The sequence below is a fragment of the Eptatretus burgeri genome, chromosome 10 (assembly GCF_056783735.1).
Source record: "Eptatretus burgeri isolate ZD-2024b chromosome 10, Ebu_testis_v1, whole genome shotgun sequence".
NCBI lineage: Eukaryota > Metazoa > Chordata > Myxini > Myxiniformes > Myxinidae > Eptatretus > Eptatretus burgeri.
Window position 1 is genome coordinate 34,097,367 of NC_140970.1, and position 19,767 is coordinate 34,117,133.

Genomic DNA, 19,767 nt, shown 5'->3' on the forward strand with positions numbered 1-19,767 from the left:
TAAGCGTGATGAATTTCCAGTTAATGTAAAGCCTCACTCACTTTCCGTTGATTCCATCATCCACATCTTTCTCCAAAGGATTGCAATATATATATATATATATATATATATATATATATATATATATATATATATATATATATATATATATATATATATATTGGGCGTTGGTCATTTCATCACTTAAATGGGCGAACGACCAAATCCTCAACAATTAAAGCCTTTGTTCTCCTCTCAGCAGTCAGTAAGGAATTGTAACTCAGACCAGCAAAGGAAGATTTGTGAATACGATGAGATGCAAAAGCATTGGTCAAATCTTTGATGTCAGCACAGACAGTGATTTAATATTTCTGGGAGACTACAGATGAGGCAGGCATTAGCAAATTTAGAAATAGACTTTGCACCGATTTATAATGCACACTTATGAACTATTAAATTTACGAATGGACACCAATGATTTATCATTAGACTCCCAGCTTTTGTTTCGATGTCACTGTTAAACGGACTTAACGGATGGATGCATGATTTCCTATAAGTCTCTAAAAAACACAAAATCATCATTGTACTTAATACCTTGTTAGGTTTTGAAACCACCAACAGTTAATTACAAAATAATGCATATGGGAATATAAAAAGCCATAATTAGACTATAGAAAGTTTGCAGGAAATGCTTGGGCCTATGGTTTTAAACATCTTGAAAATAAAGTACCAACAAACACAGATTTACCAAAGTGCAACACATTCGTTAAAATTTTCACAATATAAACGTATGCCCATCTATATACACAAATAAATAATTAAATCACTAGCTGAAAGCAGATACGGCTGTTTGTCAGTGCAGTGAGGATTTCCTTTTCCTCATTACAAGCTCCTTTCTTGCAAGAGTTTGTATATTGTATCGGAACTCCACCACCATTGCTGGAATCACTCGTCCAAATCTAATTTCATCAATCGAATCGACTTCCCGTTGCTTTTCAGAATTTGCAAATCCCACAGCATTGTTTGTTAGAAAAGTGCTAGTGACGACTTAAACTTCCAGAAGGAATACTACGCTTGCTATGCTTCACGTGCTCAATATTGGTGGAAAAGATCCACGAGGAGCTATCGGACTCGAACATGCCGGAGATTTGTCCGGCTTTGTGGCTACCTATTGGCTCGATACCGGAACGACATCAGCTCCCTCAAACAACAAACAAACACACACACACACACACACTCACACACACAAACAAACAAATCGTACAAGGAAATGCTGAGAAAAGAGCAGGGAAAAACGATAACCCACTATTTTTCACCAATGCATGCAGTACACCACGCACCCGGTCTCTGAAAAGATGCTCATCCACGATGACTGCCCTTCATCCCATTTCCTGATCCTCACCAGCCACACCCCCCACTGGAGAAGGGCCTACACTCAACTTTAACACTCGTCGATCTGTAACGTGATGAACTCTTGGATGCATTTCCGATACTGCACCTCTGTGGGGCTGTTGCTGGGGTACTGGCCTTCTCCTTCCCGCATCTCATCATTCATACGAGCGAGGCGCAACCTGTGGCAGAAAATCAGACAAACCAAAAATAAACCACTCTCCCTGATTGGCTGAAAGCACTCCACATTTTCTGGATACAAAGTGTGGTTCCAGGATGGGTCTTTGCCCCAAAGAAACATTGCTTAAGGCGCTGTCACACCTTGACGATTTAGCCAGCGTATGCCGATTTATGAAAAATTTGTCTAAAACGCTGGCACACGTCGAATACGTTATGGGTAAGTTGTGTATACGTTAAGAACGCGCTGAAAAACACTGCCATACGTCGTAGTACGCTGGCTTTAATCGTTGTACTTTGCGGTTGTCCACAAATTTTAGCATGCTTGAAATTTTACGACGTATGCGGCGTATGACTCACACATTCCGCATACGCTGGGAATAAGTGGTAGGCATGATATGCGATCATTGACACACGTCGACACAAGTTCCTTGTAAGTTACTCATAAGTCAAAACACGTCGAGGTAATGATTAGCGTAACCGAAACTTATTTCTAACCTATGAGTAACGTGTTGTAGGCACGTTACACGATCGTAGACACACGTCGAGGCACGTTCTGCGATCGTTGACACACGTTACCTGTAAGTTACTCACAAGTCGAAACACGTCGAGATAATGCTTAGCGGACCCAAAACTTATTTCTAACCTGAGTAACGTGCTTTGAATCTATGAGTAACATACCTCCAACGCATATTGACGTATGTAGACGTATTTGATTGACGTCTTCCGGATGACCACATAACTTACTGAACGTGTTTCAAATTTACAGCAACCGTATAATGGCGTATTGGCAGCATAAAAAAAAAAAACCAACAACTTCCGATATTTCGTCACGTGCCGTTACGTCACGTCCGATTGCCTCTTCAGTTGTCTCGTCTTATTCTTAGTTCCTCCTCTGTGAATATTTTCTGTTTGAGGATATTGTCACGTCGACGTCGAAACTTAAAAGCAAATGTCCGAATATATTTTAAAATTCGTGATAGACTAAAAAATAAAAAATAACAACAACAACAACAACAACAACAACAACTTCAGATATTTCGTCACGTGCCTTCACGGAGCCAAGGAGAAAAAAAAAGAAAGTGTGCCTTGACTGAGAAAATAAGTTCCGAGTATGCTAAACATTACCTCGACGTGTTTCGACTTATGAGTAACTTACAAGGAACTTGTGTCGACATGTGTCAACGATCGCATATCGTGCCTACAACTTATTCCCAGCGTAGCGGAACGTGTGAGCCATACGGCGAGTACCTCGTAAAATTTTCAGCATGCTTCAAATTTCACGACTTACAAGGCGTATTATGACATATGGCAGTGTTTTTCAGCGAGCTCTTAACGAATACACAACTTACCCATAACGTATTCGACGTGTGCCAGCGTTTTCGACAAATTTTTCATAAATCGGCATACGCTGGCCAAATCGTCAAGGTGTGACTGCGATGTTGACACTTCCAATTCTCAGGCGGTTATGATTTAAATCGTCGAGCGGCAGCTTTTTAATAGGCTACGCCACGTGATCGTCGGCGATACGTGCAGCGCGCTATGCATACGTTAGACTATCGTTGGGCATAGGTTGTGAACGCCGACAACATGCTAATCATTCGTTGGTCTAAGTTATCTCTATGTGATTAAAACGTTCTGTGTACATTACTAATACGTTATGCATACATCCAACTCGTAATGAATACGTCCAAAACTTTAAAAAAAAAACATCAATTTTAGCGTATGCCAACGTTTTGCATACATTTTTATACGTTGCCTTTGCTGGCTAAAACGTCAAGGTGTGACAGGGCCCTTATATGGCTATATGTTGTCAGCTTACAGCGTCACAATGTCCGCATTGGCCTGCTGCACGGCGACTGTTACTGGCTCCATTCCACTCTGGTCTCTTGCGTGCTGATTGGCTCCTCGCTTTAAGAAAAGGCACACCTGTCTGCAAGGAAAATGGTGATGATGAGCTCTACTTCTTTATCCCGCGTCTTACAAGTGTCTCTGGAGGAATTAACAAAAAGTGAACCTTGTGATAATTTAAATCCTGATATTGCCTTACAATGAATCCACATCACGCATTTACAGAGATTTAAGCAATTAACTTTGTAGATGATATGTAGTCGTTATTTTACACTGGGTAATTAGCTGCTCGTAGGAACTTTATCTTGTTACTACTTTACTGGTAAAGTGTAGTTGCAGCGGCCAATGCACAGTTATGTCAATGCAGGTACAAGTAAATATTATATGAAAAGGTAATTCAGTTATTTCCAGTACTGGCAACATTCACCTTGTTTGCATATTTTTGACCACCTTTGATGCATGCTTATGTTCGGTTGATAAAATCTTAAGAGCTGAGCTGGTACAGCATCATGGATTGCATACTATTCTTGCCAGGTGTGAATTACTATTTTAGTGTTGAAGTTTCTTGTCCTTTTCAGCCTTTGTCTTCAATTCTGTTCAATCCATAGATAGTATAATTGTGCCAGGAAACATTGGACAAATGAGAATCAGCCTTCAGGGACTCCTGAATTATTTGTTTATATGCAGACTTTCAGGTGTCTGAATAAGACTGAGGAAACCGAAACCCACAAAAATCTTCCAACCACAAGTTAGAAGTACATTAAGGTTGACAGAGGTTTGAAAGAGGAGGTTGTTTGTTGGTACCCTCACCAGAGAAGAGGGTATTGCATTTGGGTTGTTTCTTTGTCTCGTTGTTCGTTTGTCCGCACTGGACTTTCGTGTTTTTCTCTGCAACTGCTCGTCGGATTGAGCCAAAATTTTCACGATAGAGCGACTTCCCATGTAGAATGTTGCAATGATAATTATGACGTCATATGTCACGTGGTGTGGCAACCATGTTGGAAAAATGGGAAAACTTTGGACCTCTGTATCTTTAAAACCGTACCAAGGAAAAAAAGTGAAATTTGGCACATGGCAAGTACTCGTGGGGAATGTGTGATTTTTATTTTTTTTCTAATGACATCATAGGTGCCTTCGTTATGATATCATAATAACATCTGTAGAATGCAACATTCGATCAGTATGAAAAGTTTTGAGGGTCATCTCAGGATAAATTAATTCAAAGAAAAAAAAAAAAACGATGACATCATCGGGCACGTGACTTGGCAGCCATATTGTTTGTTTTTTTTTAAACCTTCAAAAATCTTCTTTGATGAAATGGCTGAACAGATCGAGGTGAAACTCCACAGGTACGACCGTATATCCATGAGGAACAAAACGTTCACACATATGATATCGCAGGTCACATGGTTTGGCAGCCATATTGGAGTTACCCGAAAACCTATAAAAATTCTTCTCCAGAACACTGGACAGATTGAGGGGAACTTCATAGAAATGTTCCCCAACCCAAGGGGATATCTGGGTATTCACAAATAAATGATAAGTCACATGGTCTGGCAGCCATATTGGATTGAGAGAGAATCTTAAATTTTTTTATTTCTCTTGAACTACTTCATCAATTAATGTGAAACTTCACAATTATGATCCAATAGTGATAGGGAATGTATATTTTAAATTTCAACTTGATTGGACACATAATCTGGCTGCAAAATTATTTAATTTTTTGAATCTGGGTTCTTTTTGATTTTTTTTTTTTTTGAATAAGGCTCACTTGGCTGTGCCTGGATGGGTTTGAGGGTAGAGGAGTAGCAGCAGAAATGTGAATCTTATCCAGGTTCCTCCTGATGACTTCATCTTTGCTTTTTGCTTGTTTGGGTTCGTTCTGATGACTCCAATGCAGGACTGTACCCATTTGGTCTTGCATTTGATTTGAAATGAATTTATCTGAATCCATTTCTGAATTCAATTGAATAGCAATAAACGTCATGGGTTAGGCGTTAGGGTCTGGTGTCCGATGAACGTGGGGTTGCATCAAAGCGGGATGTCTTGGTACCCGGTCATCACTGACAGAAGTTATAAAGTGGCAGTTCTAGTTTTGTCTCTTATTAATTATGTAGCACACCAATACACAAACATCACACAAAATACACCACACAAAACAAGTCCTGGTGAGGGTCTGCAATCTCTGATTGCTCTTTTTCTTGTTTTGTATGCAGTCTGTGGTTGCTGGTTGCATCATTTTCTGGAAGTGTGGCTGTGCCACTGATACAGTGCCTGTTTCCAGTAAGTTGGTACAACAGCACGACATGGGGCTTGACTTCAACACCCTAAGATCTTAAGCCAGCTACCGTAACCGTTAAGCCAACACCAGGCTTAAAGAGGAGGTGACCCTTAAAGTTTCCGATCCGCCACAGAAACACTGCAGTGTGGATGGAAGCAGAGAAGCATAGGCGAGTGACGATTCCAGGAAACTACAAGGACAATTCCAAGGTAAATTGCATTACAATTTTTAGATAATGTCACATAATCTCAAGTCTGACATCTTTTTTTCCTTTTTTATTCAGCTGTCCATTTTTGGGGAACAGAAACCAGCTTAACAAAGTGAGATTGTGAAATATTTGCCCATTCTTTACGTAAAAATTATTCCAGTTCTGCCAAGTTTAATGGGGATCATCGAAGGACTGCAATTTTCAAGTCTCGCCATAAATGTTCAATTCCGTTCAAGCCAGGATTTTGACTGGGCCACTCAAGAACATATTTTTCTTATTATTCAGCTACTCCAGTGTAGCTTTAACTTTGTGCTTCGGATCATTGTCCTGCTGAAATGTGAATCCCATACCCAGTTTCAGATTCATGGCTGACTAAAGCAGGTTTTCATCAAGGATTCTCCTGTACTTTTGCACCATCTATTGTCCCTTCTGTCCTGACAAGCTTGCCAGTGCCTACTGATGAAAAGCAGCCCCACAACATGATGATGCCACCACCATGCTTGACAGTCGGGATGGTGTTGACTGAGTGAATGTTCAGTGTTAGGCTTGCACCAGATGTAACACTTTGAATTTAGACCAAAAAGTTCAATTTTTGTCTTGTCTGACCACAAAACTTTTCTCCACATACCTGCAGTATCATTCAGATGACTTTTTTTTAAACAAATGCCATATGAACTTTTAGATGAGTCTTTTTCAGTAATGGCTTCTTTCTTGTCACCTGTCAATAAAGGCCAGGTTTGTGAAGAGAACAGGATATCGTTGATTGATGAAAACTGACCCCCATCTGGGATATAGAGCCTTGCAGATATTTCAAAGTCATTGTTGGATTTATGGTGACATCCCAAACCAGTTTCCTGCTTGTCTGGCTGCCGAGTTTGGATAGGCAACCTGATCTGGGTTGTGTCTGGGTGGTATGATACGTCTTTCACTTCTTCATGATGGATTTCACAATACTCAAAGGGACCATGAGTGACTGAAATCTTCTTATAACCCTCTCCTGAATGGTGCTTCTCCACCACTTTATGTCTGACTTCTTTGTCAGCTCCTTGGTCTTCATGTTTGCCTTGTTGGTTGACCAAGTGAGTTGCACCTTACAACTCCTTTGATAAGTAAAGAAGCTAAATTTTTAAGTTTAACCACCGATTACATACAGGTGAAACCTATTACACTTATTTTGTAACCTCTCAAACAAATAATTCGCTCCTGAAGTGATTTGGTTTTAATTAAACAAAGGGCTTGAATACTTATCGATGTAACTGAGAATCATCTGATTTTCTCTGTTAATCTAACTTATTCACATTTTATCTGCATTTTTTTTTAGCTTTATCACATTAGAGTGGTTTGTGAAGACTATATTTTTGTTTGATTTGAAAGCATCATGAAATAAGCTCAGGTGGCGTCAAAATGTGAAAACTTGGGAGGAGGGTGAATACTTTTGTGGGCCACCATATGCTGTATCTGACAAGAAGATAAAGCAAGTGGATGAGTTTAAGTATTTAACAGTACTGCATGTTTTACACAAAATATTGATACGTACAGAGTAGTGAAGGCATGGATATGATGAGGATAGGTATTGCATTGTATAGACTGGAAACATTTGGAAAGATAACACCATATCAAGAGCAGTAAAAGTTTGGTTATATTGAGCAATAATGCTGCTAACAATTCTGTACGGATCAGAAAGCTGGGTAAAGGAGAGAAGCTGAAGGAGAGAAGAAAAATGCTGGCATTTGAGTCATATTGTTTTTGAAAGATCTGCAAAGTAAGATGGCAGGAAATAACAAACAACCAGATACAACAAATTATTTAAGAAAGAAAGTAGTATGTGTAGTTGACAATTATTGACAATACAAAGGATGTTCATTTCAGAAGACTCGGTCATGTACATCACACATGTGATGAGAGGTTGCCAAAGACACTGTTCTCTGGAAGGACAGATTAGAAAAGACCAAAGGGACAAATAGCCAAGAACAACATGGAGTATAGCTGTGAAACCAGAAAATGAAGAGAGGTCAATGAGTGAACTGCTGGGAATGGCAAGAGATCAAGGACAATGGAAGAATTATCGACTATCAAGAAGAGACCCAATGCAAATTCAAATGGATGCAACATAAGACAAGTAAGATAGCCATGGCCTGATGGAATTACCCATAAGAAGGCAGGTAAAGGCACCTTGTAGGGAGAGTATTTTAAGTAGACTGACAGCAGGTGGAATGTTACTGGTTTTGGCAGATATGGTGTTCATAATGAGTGACTGCTGCTGGAGGACATTCCTAATCCTCAAGTTTCCCTAAGGCTGTCAGACACTGGTTCAGGGTGACTGTGTACAAGGTGTTTGTTTGTTTTTTGCCACCGGGCATCCACTCTTGCTTAACTATCCACTGAGTAGGCACCCATTGTAGACTTCCCTCTTCTGCAGGAGCTGCATGCATATGTTGTGTGTATTTGTGATGACACGCTGCTGAGTTTCTAGGATACTCAGCTATTTGTGCTTTTGCCGATACTTTAGACGCAGTTGTCAGGACTCCACCCAAACTGTGAAATTTCATTTGTAAAACATCACTGAGCCCCCACACCAAACCCTGTCCTCTTTTCATATGCAGAAGCCTCTTTATATTGCTATACATTTCGGTTTTGGAATAAACTCACTTTCATGAATTGGTTGCTTCTTTTTGTGGTTAAAAGGTGGAAACAGAATCTCATTGAGGCAATTAAACTAAAGAGGTATAAATAGGAGAGATCATGAGGTGGTTGTGGCCAGTTGACTTAAAATCCTGGCTTTAAGAGCTTGAGACAATATATTCAGGAAGAAGGGGGAGATGAATGATTGGAGGTGATACGTTTAGATGTTGGAAGGTGACAAGGAAATGGTTTCCATTAGAATGTGTGTGACTTGGAGGTGGGGTGGTTGGGCTCGGTGAAAGAAGAGGAGCAAGACCCGAATAGAGCTGGTAAGAAAACCTTGTTCTTTTCAATTGCATGTGTCGTCTCATGTAAAAGCAAAGCATCATCAGTCAATTGTAGTGATAAAGGTCTTTATGATGGTGAAACTGATCAGCAAGTCTTTGTGACTGCTGCAGTTAACAATGAACTTTAGTCAACCATACCTCAAGGATAAGTGGTGAAAACTTCCTGAACTCACAACAATATTGCAGTTGTTTTTAATTAAATCAGTTTTCTTTGGCATGACAGTCTCAACCTCACCTCTAACCCCGAACCTGAAGAGGACAGGTCCTGATGTCACTCTGCCTTAGCAAATGCAATCAATGTATCAGTGAAGTAGCTGGAATATAAATGTGCAGTTTCAGCTTAAATATGTACTTTGAAATTGTTAATGTCAGTGTCCTGTTGAAGGCTCAAAAAACAGCCAGCGTTAATGCGAATATTGTATTATATAAGAGAGCAATGTGCAACCCATGACGTGAAGTTGATGTTCTTTGAGTATTGAATAAATACAGACATAATAGTATGGAAGGGAAGTAGCTGAGCTGGGCATCTCTTTCTAATGTGGCTTTGACGAGGGTTTCCTGATGGGGCGAGTAAACATACCCAGTGTGGCCCAGGTACGTGGCATGATGCAATGGTGTGCGACCTCCTGCATCCTGCAAGTTAACCTCAGCAGCATTCTGCAAGAGCAGCTCGCACGCCACGAGAGAGCCCTGCAGGTGTGGGTAAGAGAAAGACTTAAAGGTAAAGAGAAGACAAGAATCAACAATAAACTGATATATCAAGCAAACTCGTCAATCAAAACTCATCGTACCATGTAAAAATAGATTGTTTAAACAAAAATAACTAATCTTTATCCTTATTCTTACTGGATTGATTCGTGAGCTGTTTTTTGTTCAAACTCCCTCTTCGGAATTCTCAATAGTGTCAAGTCCTCTGTCATCCTAAGCTTATGGCATTGCACAAAGAAGTCTTCATCTGGAATGTCATGGACTCTGGCTCCCCACTGTGGATTAGTGTTACTGCTTCCAATCTTACACCCCACCACCCCCACTTTCTGCCCCCCACATCCTCTCCCAAGATCCTATAATCTAAGGCCATTCGTGTCATTGTAATTTTACATCAGGAAGCTGAGCCAAAGGTCCGCTTCTTGCTCACCGAAGGCAGGTTCGTGGCCTTGAATTGTTTTCCATCTCTATTCCAGTCTTTCTCCTTCTGCCCTTTCACCTCGCCGCTCAGCCCTTTCCCCTCAAGGTCACGCACATTCTCCTACGGATGCTTTCCTTGTTACCATCCCCAAGTCGAACCAACTTTCACCTCCATTTTTTCATATCTCTCTTGGCTTGCTGAGTCTGTTGATATGAACTCTTTCTGACATGATTTCAAGTTTGCTGTTCACCATCTCCACTTAATGGTCGCTCCCATTTCTGTGACTGTGCTTCTCCTGCAATTTCCTTTCCTTGTGCCATTTGTTGTTGTCACATTGTTTTTCTTTGCCATGTTTTATCCGTTGATCCATTGCTCCCTGTCAGTCTCACTCTTCCATGAGCCTTGATATCTGTAAAAAAAAAAACTTTTAAAAAACCTCATCAACATAACCTTTAAAGGGAAGTTAAACTCAAATTTGAGAATTATTAATCATTTGTCACATGTTTTCCAGTCAATCAGAAATCCACAAAGGCGAGACAAAGCTGCATTGACAGAAAGTACTGCGAAAGGCACTGATTTTTTTACTAACTGATTAATGGTGCATTAAAAATTTTTTTATAAAATAATCATATCAAATAATTCTCAAGTTTTTTTGTAATTTCACTTTTGTTTATCTATAAAATCTGAGCTTTGGTGCTAAATGGTTACGAGCTGTCGTTATGAGCTCTTTCCTACATTGTTTTAAGTCTGCTGCTCTCCATCACCACTTAATGGTCTCTCCCATTTCCACTACCATGCTTTACTGCACCTACTCTCTTTCCAATAGGATGGTAGATTTTTTTCCTGCAGAACTAACTTCCACATTCTCTTCAATCTCATTCTTCCTTTCAGGTATTCAAGACAGCTGTTCACCAACATCTTATATAATCCCCCATTCAAAACCATGATCTTTTCTACCCCCTTTCACCCACCTCCCTCCTACCCACACTGCCCCCTCCCCCCGTTCCATCCAATTTCCAGTTTTTCCTCTCTGAGAGTTTGCTTCTGTATCCATCTTGTCCGCCCCATGCCCACGCATCCTCCACTACCCCGCTTTCCTCCCCAAATCCCTTATTTGTCAAAGTGACCCTCTATTTTGTCTTTCAACCCTGCTATTGGTATTCTCTGCAGATTGGTGTCCCCCTTTTTATACAATGCCATTTGTTCTGTTGCGTCCTGATCCATTCAGTGTTCTAGCTCGTTCATGAGCCTTGACTTTGAAGAAAAAAATAGGACCACGGGTCCTGAAGCTCACCGAGATCAAGAGCAAGAGTCATTCAAACCCCCCCCCCCCCACAGACCCCCTTAGACCCTAATTTGTTTTTATGCCATGAATAAACTTTGGTACATCATGGACGATGAAGGTTATGGCCACGGTTCATCAAAATCATGTGTGTAGTTTCTGAGAAGAGAACAAATACCTATTTTACAGGGGTCAAAACTCCCCCTGTGGCCCCCTTTCATGAGCACAGATTCTTATGTGGTCGATACACTTTGGGACATCATGGGTGATGAAGGTTATGGTCCCTACTCCCCGTATCGACTATCTACTCCCCTACTCCTGTAATCAAGACCCTCCCTACTCCCCGTAGACTCCTTTAATGAGTGCAGATTTTGATGCGGTCGATAAACTTTGGTACATCATGGGTGATGAAGGTTGTGGTCAAGTTTCATCGAAATCCTATGTGTAGTTTCTGAGAAGAGAACAAATACCTATTTTACAGGGGTTAAAACTCCCCCTGTGGCCCCTTTCATGAGCACAGATTTTTATGTGGTCGATACACTTTGGGACATCATGGGTGATGAAGGTTATGGTCAAGTTTCATCATGTGTAGCTTTGGAGAAGAGAGCAAATACCTATGATTTTTTTTTGGGTGGGGGTTAACCCCCCCCCATAGACCCTGTTAATGAGTGCAGATTTTAATGCAGTTAAAAATAAACCTTTGTTTGGCATCAGATATGAAGCTTGTGGCCGAGATTCATAAAAATTGTGTGTTTGGTTCAAGCGATAATGATTGAAGTGTTTGTGGACTCACTGACTGACTGATTGACTGACTGACTCACCTACGGACACTGCTCGATCACAGAAGCTCACCTGATCAAAGTCCAGGTGAGCTAAAAAATATATTGGTATGATGTACACCATATTATTTGATGTAAATTATGTTATAAGCTATAATACAACGCACACCATGGTGGAATCTACATGGTGAGGACACAGGTTGCGAGTTCAAATCTGGCTGGGAGCAGCAGTCTTAATAATTTGGATTTTAAGGTTCTGGCAACCAAACTGGTCCGCATAAAATTACCCTATCATTACTGGATTGTAAGTAAAACCCAGCTGACTCATCAATGAACTTCAGGGAGGGTAGGTCTGCCTGCCAGAGCTGGTATGGTCTTCATGTCCATACATTGTGGTGAATCCAAATGCACTCAGGGCCACTTGTGATGGACCTTAAAAGGTGAACTATGAAAATGAAAAAAAAAAAGTTCTCAAATCAATCCACATTCCTGGCCAACCAGACAAAATGAAAGGAGACAATGAAAGCCAATAACAGCTATATTGGTAAAATGAAAGATGTGTGCAAACCTCGTATCAAGACCAAGAAGATAAATGATATTTCTAACCCACCCCATGAACAGCATAGATGAGAGGCGTGCGACAGTTGTCCATTTCATTACTCCAGTTGACGTCGCCTCTATGTGCCAGCGCCTCGGCCATGAGCGGCAGGTTCCGTCCGCAAGCGGCATGACAGATAAGTAACGAAGGATGGGGTGGTGTGCTTATCTCGGGCAGAGATTCAATATGGGATGTAGCACCATTACTGGCAAACTCCATTTCCATTCCTCCATCCAGGCTGGAGTCGTCGGAACACTCACTTGCTGGAGGGCAGGCCATTGTGAGTGAAGCAAATAGGAAAGTTTATGCGATTGCTTAGATCAAGAGGATTTTAAATGCAACTGTTTTCTTTCACATTTTCAAACAGTAAAGCCATGTAGGATGCTCTCAGTCAAGTGAATAAATGTATGAAGGGTGCAATTAAATAAACAATGACATGGAAACAGGTGAGATTTGTGAGAATATAATGGGAATGTGGAAGCAGTTAAATAAGATTAAGCCTTATGCTTCAAGCGCAATAAGGATGAGATCGGGAGTGAAAAAGCTCTGAGAAATGCAGGAAATGCACACCAAAATAAATACACAACGACAAAGGACAGAACGACAGAGACACACCATGCTCAGGTACTGAATCAAAGACGAGGATGTCCGTGCTGCCATCAGAGCTGCCACCCAGCCCACTATCGCTGCTTAGACCTGAGACAGATAACAAATATATGATTGTCACACAAACTGTACATTGCACCACACAGTAACATACCGTATGAACAAAGCATAAAAAAAAAATTCAGCAGGTTTTTTTTTTTTGTGTGTGTGCAAAGCATTCATGAAATCGAAAGCAACAGCCAGGCATTATAGCACTGCTTTATAAGAACGTCTCAAACAATGAAATGTGCCTTTCGTGGTTTCCCCTCAACTCCGCACACTTTCTCATGCACCGAAACAATCTGCATTGGAAACTCATGGGAAAGTACGTGGAGGATAATATGTTGAACCCAGGGAAATATCTCGATGAACCATCAAGCCCCATTCAATAATTTCCTTATTTTTGCTCATTCCTGCAGGTTCTCAACATCTTTTGCCCAAACATGCTTACATGGTGATACATTGCTTTGCATAATATCCCAATGAACAAAAAGTGCAGAGCACAACTGGTACATGCATGTTATGTGGCAATTAGCACACGTTTCAAGCTTCATGCAAGCAAAAGCCACTGTGGCTGATGAAATGGATCAATTGTCGTTTTTCCTAATAAATTACATATTGCGGGACGTCCATGCATTGGATCGTGGTAGCGTGGGGGGCAAACATTGACGCAACAGAAGAACAACAGAGGCAGGTGATGGAGCAAGCAAGCTGGTGTAAAATGCCATTCACTCCACTCTGGACAAGCCAAAACAAAACAAAAAAAAAAGATGGAAGCCTTTACTGAAAGAAGATAGACACAAGATGCTTTACAAGGCATGGCTGTGTTGAGATGCCACTGAGAAGGTAAGGGAAGTTTTCATCTCTGAGAGGACAGCAGGCAAATACTGTTGAAAGATGGGTTTAGAACATGCTGCTGTAATTGGCAAGGAGGGGGAATGTGGGTGGAGGATGGATCGCAGCATTGCTGGGGGAAAAGTAAAGTCGAATTGTGGAGGGGTGCGTAGGAGTGAGTGAGTAACAGCAATGCTCGAATGAGAGGGACAGCAAGCAGGAATTGGGTCCACATTTACCCTGGCAGCGTCCCTCGACCTCATCTCCCCGCTGGGAGATGGGAGAGTGGCTGGTTTCTGACAACATTGGAAAAAAAAATAAAAACAGTTACCAATTCATGTGCCTATCCCATTGAGAAATCATCCTAATTGCTGAGAAGGTATTGTGAGTTTTATTAAATGATGATGGATACACCGATTTGAGTTACTCAATTGGGGTTACCATGCCACACTTTAGTATCATAACAAGAGCAATTATCACAATCATTTGGTTTCTATCTTGCTTGATATTAGAACCCAGGCAAGACAGCCCAAAGCCAAGTGTGCATAGCTCTAAGCTAAGTGATCCTGCCAACCTATTTCACACTGACACATGTCAAGAAAAGGTTGGTAACTTTAAAGTAGTGTAAAAGGTTGGTAACTTTAAAGTAGTGTGACTGCGTGATGTTTCAAATGAAACGTATGTTTGTAAAATGGAAGAAATAAAATTTTCAGATATTTATATTCATGTCTTCTTATAGCACACTTGATGACACAGTCACCAGGTGCAAATGGTACAGAAAATTCGAATTATAATGCCCGTCCGAGAGATGCACTGGTGGGAGAGGGTTGCGAAGAGAAAAAGCTTACTTCGAAATCCGGCTGCAGCAACATTGTCAAAATATGAGAAGAGAGAATCAAGTTCGTCAGGACAAAAGAGTGAGTCTCGACGGATCTGCTTGTCTAAAACCGCAGCTACACAGCACACACGTGGGGAAAGGGGAACCACAGAGTTGGTCAATTCATTTTAATTTATGAGGAACGTAAAAATGTTAAGTGAGAAGTGTGGGTACATCACGTTACCAGCAGGATTGAGTCTGGGTGAGTTGCCAGGCTCCTTACGGATACTGTCCCTCCGCCGACGCCTCCGGCTTACAGGAGTACCCCTTGTTCCATGTGATGAGTCTCGACATATACCCAATGGTGTCCCACCTGTGTTGGAAAGAATTCCTTCGCCCAATTGACGAAGAAACTTGCGGTCCACGTACTTTGCCTTTATCCAGGCCTCCTTTTCCTGTCTGGAAAGACAAGATGGAGGGGCGAGTATTCTCATCACCATCTGTGAAATCACGGAGTGACTTTGTGGCTGCTCTAACAGCTTTTTCTGGCATATTATTCCTTCATACCCAATTAATGCATTTTAAATCACAGTAAGGTTAAATATACAATTATATATTCTGATCATAAGCATTACATAAACGACACCAATGAAAAATCAAAAAGTCCCCCTCTCATCCCCCCATGACTTCTATTCCAAAAGCATGAGGAAACCTCTATGTGCAGGGAAGAAGGTGTGACGCCGACTCAAAACTACGAATAAAACAAATCCTGCTTTGCTTGCCAAGCTCTGTGCCTGTGCCACAGAAAGCCACCGGCATTCCCGGATTTCTGACTTCCTCCACTTACAGAGTCGATGTGTTGCCATCAATGTAACCCTCTCCGACTCACAATCCCAAATCTGAGCTACTCACAATCTGCACAGCCTCCGTCCATAGCTCAATGGAGTACTGCACTCTGCTGTGGGCTGGACCTCCAGCATTACATATTTCTCTCCACCCCCCCCCACCCCCCAACTTATTGGAATCTCCCATGATGAGACTGACGCACAAGGTTTGTTGTTTTCACATCACAGGCAGGTCAGCGGTCTCTGTTTTTTTTTTTTTAAACACCTCTCCTCTGATATTGCTCCCCCTGCTATCTCAGTCTTCTGACCCTCCCTATATACTCTAGGATGCACATGTTCTTCCAGTAACTGCCTCCTGGTTAAACTTCCAACATTCTGGTTGACAACATACCTCAGCTCTTTTGTTCCTTGCTTCTCCTATCTAATGAGCCATCTTCGAGAGACTGTTCTGTCTCCCTCTTCCTCCCATGGCTTCAAGCAGTGTACCACCAACTTTATCATCCCCAATTCTGACCCATGATCTTTATTACCCCATTAACCTTTCCTAACCCAACCATTTTACTTGCTTCTTTCAGTGTCCCCCACCCCCTCACCCCACTCCCCTTTCCTGTTCCTTTGATGTTTTTCCCATTGTTAGTTCTACTTTGCTCTCCATCAGCCTTACTCCTGTAAAAGGGGAGGGGGGGGGAGACAACAACATCCATGCAGTTCCTCTGGAACAGGATCATCCCATTGTGCTTGGGTGGCAAACATTTAACTCCCCCTCCTATGTGATCAATTTAATAATTTCACCCAATCATAATGTTCCGATCTCCTTTTTTCACATGAGATTGAGATTCAGAGTAAAGCTACAGGAGGTGACAGAGGCTAAAAAGCAATTGAACTGACAATGACACAGCGAGGCCAAAGAGGACAAAAGAGAGGTTGGGGGTGGGGAGGGGGGCACAGTGATCGGCAAATAAGAGGTTTGGATTAGGTCGAGTTAGTGGGAGAACAAAGACCACAGGTAAGGATGTGGGATGAGATGAGGTGATGGTGCACCACCTGCTTGAATCCCAGGAGGGAAGAATAGGATTAAAGAACCTTGGGAAGGCGGTTCCACAAACATGAGCAATTTTGTTGCAATTGTACAATTGTACAATGAAGGTCTCATTGATGAAGGTTCGAGTATGGAGATTTTCAACAATAACTCAACAACGGAATAGAGCATGATGATAAATTTTTTGCAAAATAAATCTTCATTCATAGCGAAGAGTTAAAAATGGTCGATGAAGTGTTATTTATAAGCAATGACATCACCAGCATAGTATTTACACCAATTTACTGAATGTTCTATATATTTATGGGTGAAAGATCTGAGAGCTGAAATTTTGCAAACCTTTGTCGTGAGAAGTCTGAAAACAGTGTTGTTCCTTACAGCACACTACGTATGATGTCATCCATGAAGTGATATCCAAAAGCACTGTATGGTCGATATCTCACAAATCATGAGTGCAGAAAGATGACATTTTCCATGTCCTCATAAGGATATTTGACATTGGGTTTTCAACGGAGTTTTCTTGACAATTGTTTTTTTTTTCAATGGACACTTATCAAACCAATATATTCCAGTTTTGTATTTTTAATTTATTTTCTGAAATTTGTGGAATTTGTTTTTCACTTGGAAGTTGTGGGTTATGATGTGTAAATAAAGGTGGGAAAAGTCTGATTAAATGGAATTTAATTCCAGGCTATAAGGCAGCAAATGGTGAAAATTGTGAAATGGGGTGTAGACTTTCTGTCGGCACTGTATAAGTATATATATATATATATATATATATATATATATATATATATATATATATATATATATATATATATATATATATATATATATATATATATATATATATATATCTACACACACACACACACACATAAATATATATGAATATACATATATTCTTGCAGTTTTGGTAACCGCATCCCTCAAAGGCAATGGCATCCATCATATAGTGGTCCCCAGAGAGTTATTTCATTAATATACATACAGTTTGACCTTTCCCTCATGTATAATGGGTCAAATGGGATGGAGTGCGTTAAGTGGATCTCATAGTTAGGTCTGATTATATCTTTATCTTCATTCAAACTCTTTTCCTCTTATTCCTGAAATAAATCCAAGCAGGCACTGCACTCAGATGGCCGCTTGTGAAAAGCACAGCGATAACCTCCACCCACTGCTCAGGAGGCCAGAAGAAGCCTCAACCACACGTCGGCGCCGCTGCGAGGATGCGGGGTGGAAGGGAATAGTAGAAGCAAACAATAAACGTCAACACCATACAGGACACACGCGGCGTGTTCTTTTCAACCCATTTCTACATCTAATAATTACATCCAATCTTTTCCTTCAATCAATGACACAGATCATGGTCGGCACCGTGCAAGCAACCGCCTGTGAAGATCACCACAGGGATAAATAACCGCATGCTCAATGGCGGACCCGCACACATCCCCGTGATAATTAATCATCATACAGTACGGGGCACAAATAGCGCACCTCTTCATTCGGGTCTGCGTGCTGATTAAAATGGCATCTTACCATCACATTGTACGGAACGCGCATGGCGCACATCTTTGTTCGGGTCTGCGCGTTGGTTCACGACGGCGTCTTACTGTCAGTAAGACATCCTCCCTTACCTCCACCTTGATACAGCTGGCACCAAGCAGAGGCGTGCTGTACGGCCCGGATAGCTCGGGCTGCATGGCGTGCAGACGAAGCGGGTGCATTGATCAGCGCCAACTGCAGCACGCCTGGGGGTGGCCGAGAGGGCATGCGGGACCAGCATGGCCCTCGGCTGGTGGCCCGGGGCGCGAAGCCCGGGGCCGATGTGCAAACTATCAAGGAGGGATCGTTCAGCGGAGCATCTCCCCAAAACGTACTGGGTGGCGCGTTCGGTCAATCGCGCAAGGAGTTTTGTGCAAGGCGATTAATACTCGGGTTCTGAGCGAGCCAATTCCGCGGCTTGGACATGTCTTGCTGGATGTAAAGTAAGGCCACTTCTGGCCATGGCAGCTGGCCGTGTGTTGGCCGGGGCCCAATGGGAGTGCCCGATTCAGGTGACGACGCATCACTTCGGGGAGGTGCCCCGCCCTGCACCACAGGGTCTATAAAGGACGGATCGCGAAGCCGTCCAGAGTCATCAGAGTCATCATCATCATCGTGCTGGTCATCCTCAGCTTATTTACCTGGTTTTAGATCAGTGTCTGCGTGTGCCTGCTCAAGCCGTCTTCTTCTCCACCCACTCGCCACTGGCTCCACCCAAAGTCCCTCCCTCACGCCTGACGGTCACGCCCATTATCTGGATCGGTGCAGATGCTTTGCTGCACCGAGCCAAGCAGGAGACGATGTGCGAAATATCAAGGAGGGATCGTTCAGCGGAGCATCCCCCCAAAACGTACTGGGTGGCACGTTCGGTTAATCACGCAAGGTATTACAAGACCGTTTGCCTCATCTCCCCTCCTTTTTCTTCTCATTAACTCCTCTTCATCGGGTTATGTGTATGTGTATATATGTATGTATGTGTATATATATATATATATATATATATATATATATATATATATATATATATATATATATATATATATATGTACACACACACACACACACAATGACTTAACTTAAACTCATAGACTGTCACAAGGAACCTTGGGTATTCATACGTCTTTGTAACAAATTAAACGTTTTCATCTCGTAACCTCTCGACTCTCGTTTTAGTACAGGCTTGTAGCAAGGTATTATGTACATATTTAGGACACGGGGGACCAAAAAATGAAAGTCATTGTATGATTAAGTTTTGCATATCATTTGTTAGCCAACATCATGGGGATTCAGGATCGATTTGGGCAGAGCTTATTTCTTCCTCTTTCTATTGCTCTGGCAGGGTCAAAGTTGGTTATCAATTATCTGTATCAAGGAACCACTCATATCATTCTAAAATTGGTCTG

At 41.7% G+C, this 19,767-nt stretch overlaps 1 protein-coding gene across 7 annotated transcripts in view; it reads right to left on the reverse strand.

The window, feature by feature from the left end:
* Positions 1–310: 310 nt before the first annotated feature.
* LOC147018294 (arf-GAP with coiled-coil, ANK repeat and PH domain-containing protein 3-like) overlaps positions 311–19,767 on the reverse strand; it is a 192,234-nt gene continuing 172,777 nt past the window's right edge. For 5 of the 7 annotated variants that reach the window (XM_085897822.1, XM_085897825.1, XM_085897827.1 and 2 more), the window contains exons 18-25: positions 15,180–15,394; positions 14,967–15,071; positions 14,358–14,414; positions 13,255–13,335; positions 12,652–12,902; positions 9,435–9,544; positions 3,368–3,478; positions 311–1,550 (exon numbers count right to left, since the gene is read on the reverse strand). In XM_085897822.1, the coding sequence (XP_085753948.1) occupies positions 1,421–1,550; positions 3,368–3,478; positions 9,435–9,544; positions 12,652–12,902; positions 13,255–13,335; positions 14,358–14,414; positions 14,967–15,071; positions 15,180–15,394 (1,060 nt within the window). In that variant the 3' untranslated portion in view covers positions 311–1,420. The remainder of the gene's footprint in view (positions 1,551–3,367; positions 3,479–9,434; positions 9,545–12,651; positions 12,903–13,254; positions 13,336–14,357; positions 14,415–14,966; positions 15,072–15,179; positions 15,395–19,767) is intronic. The other 2 variants (XM_085897824.1, XM_085897823.1) reach the window with 2 other exon arrangements.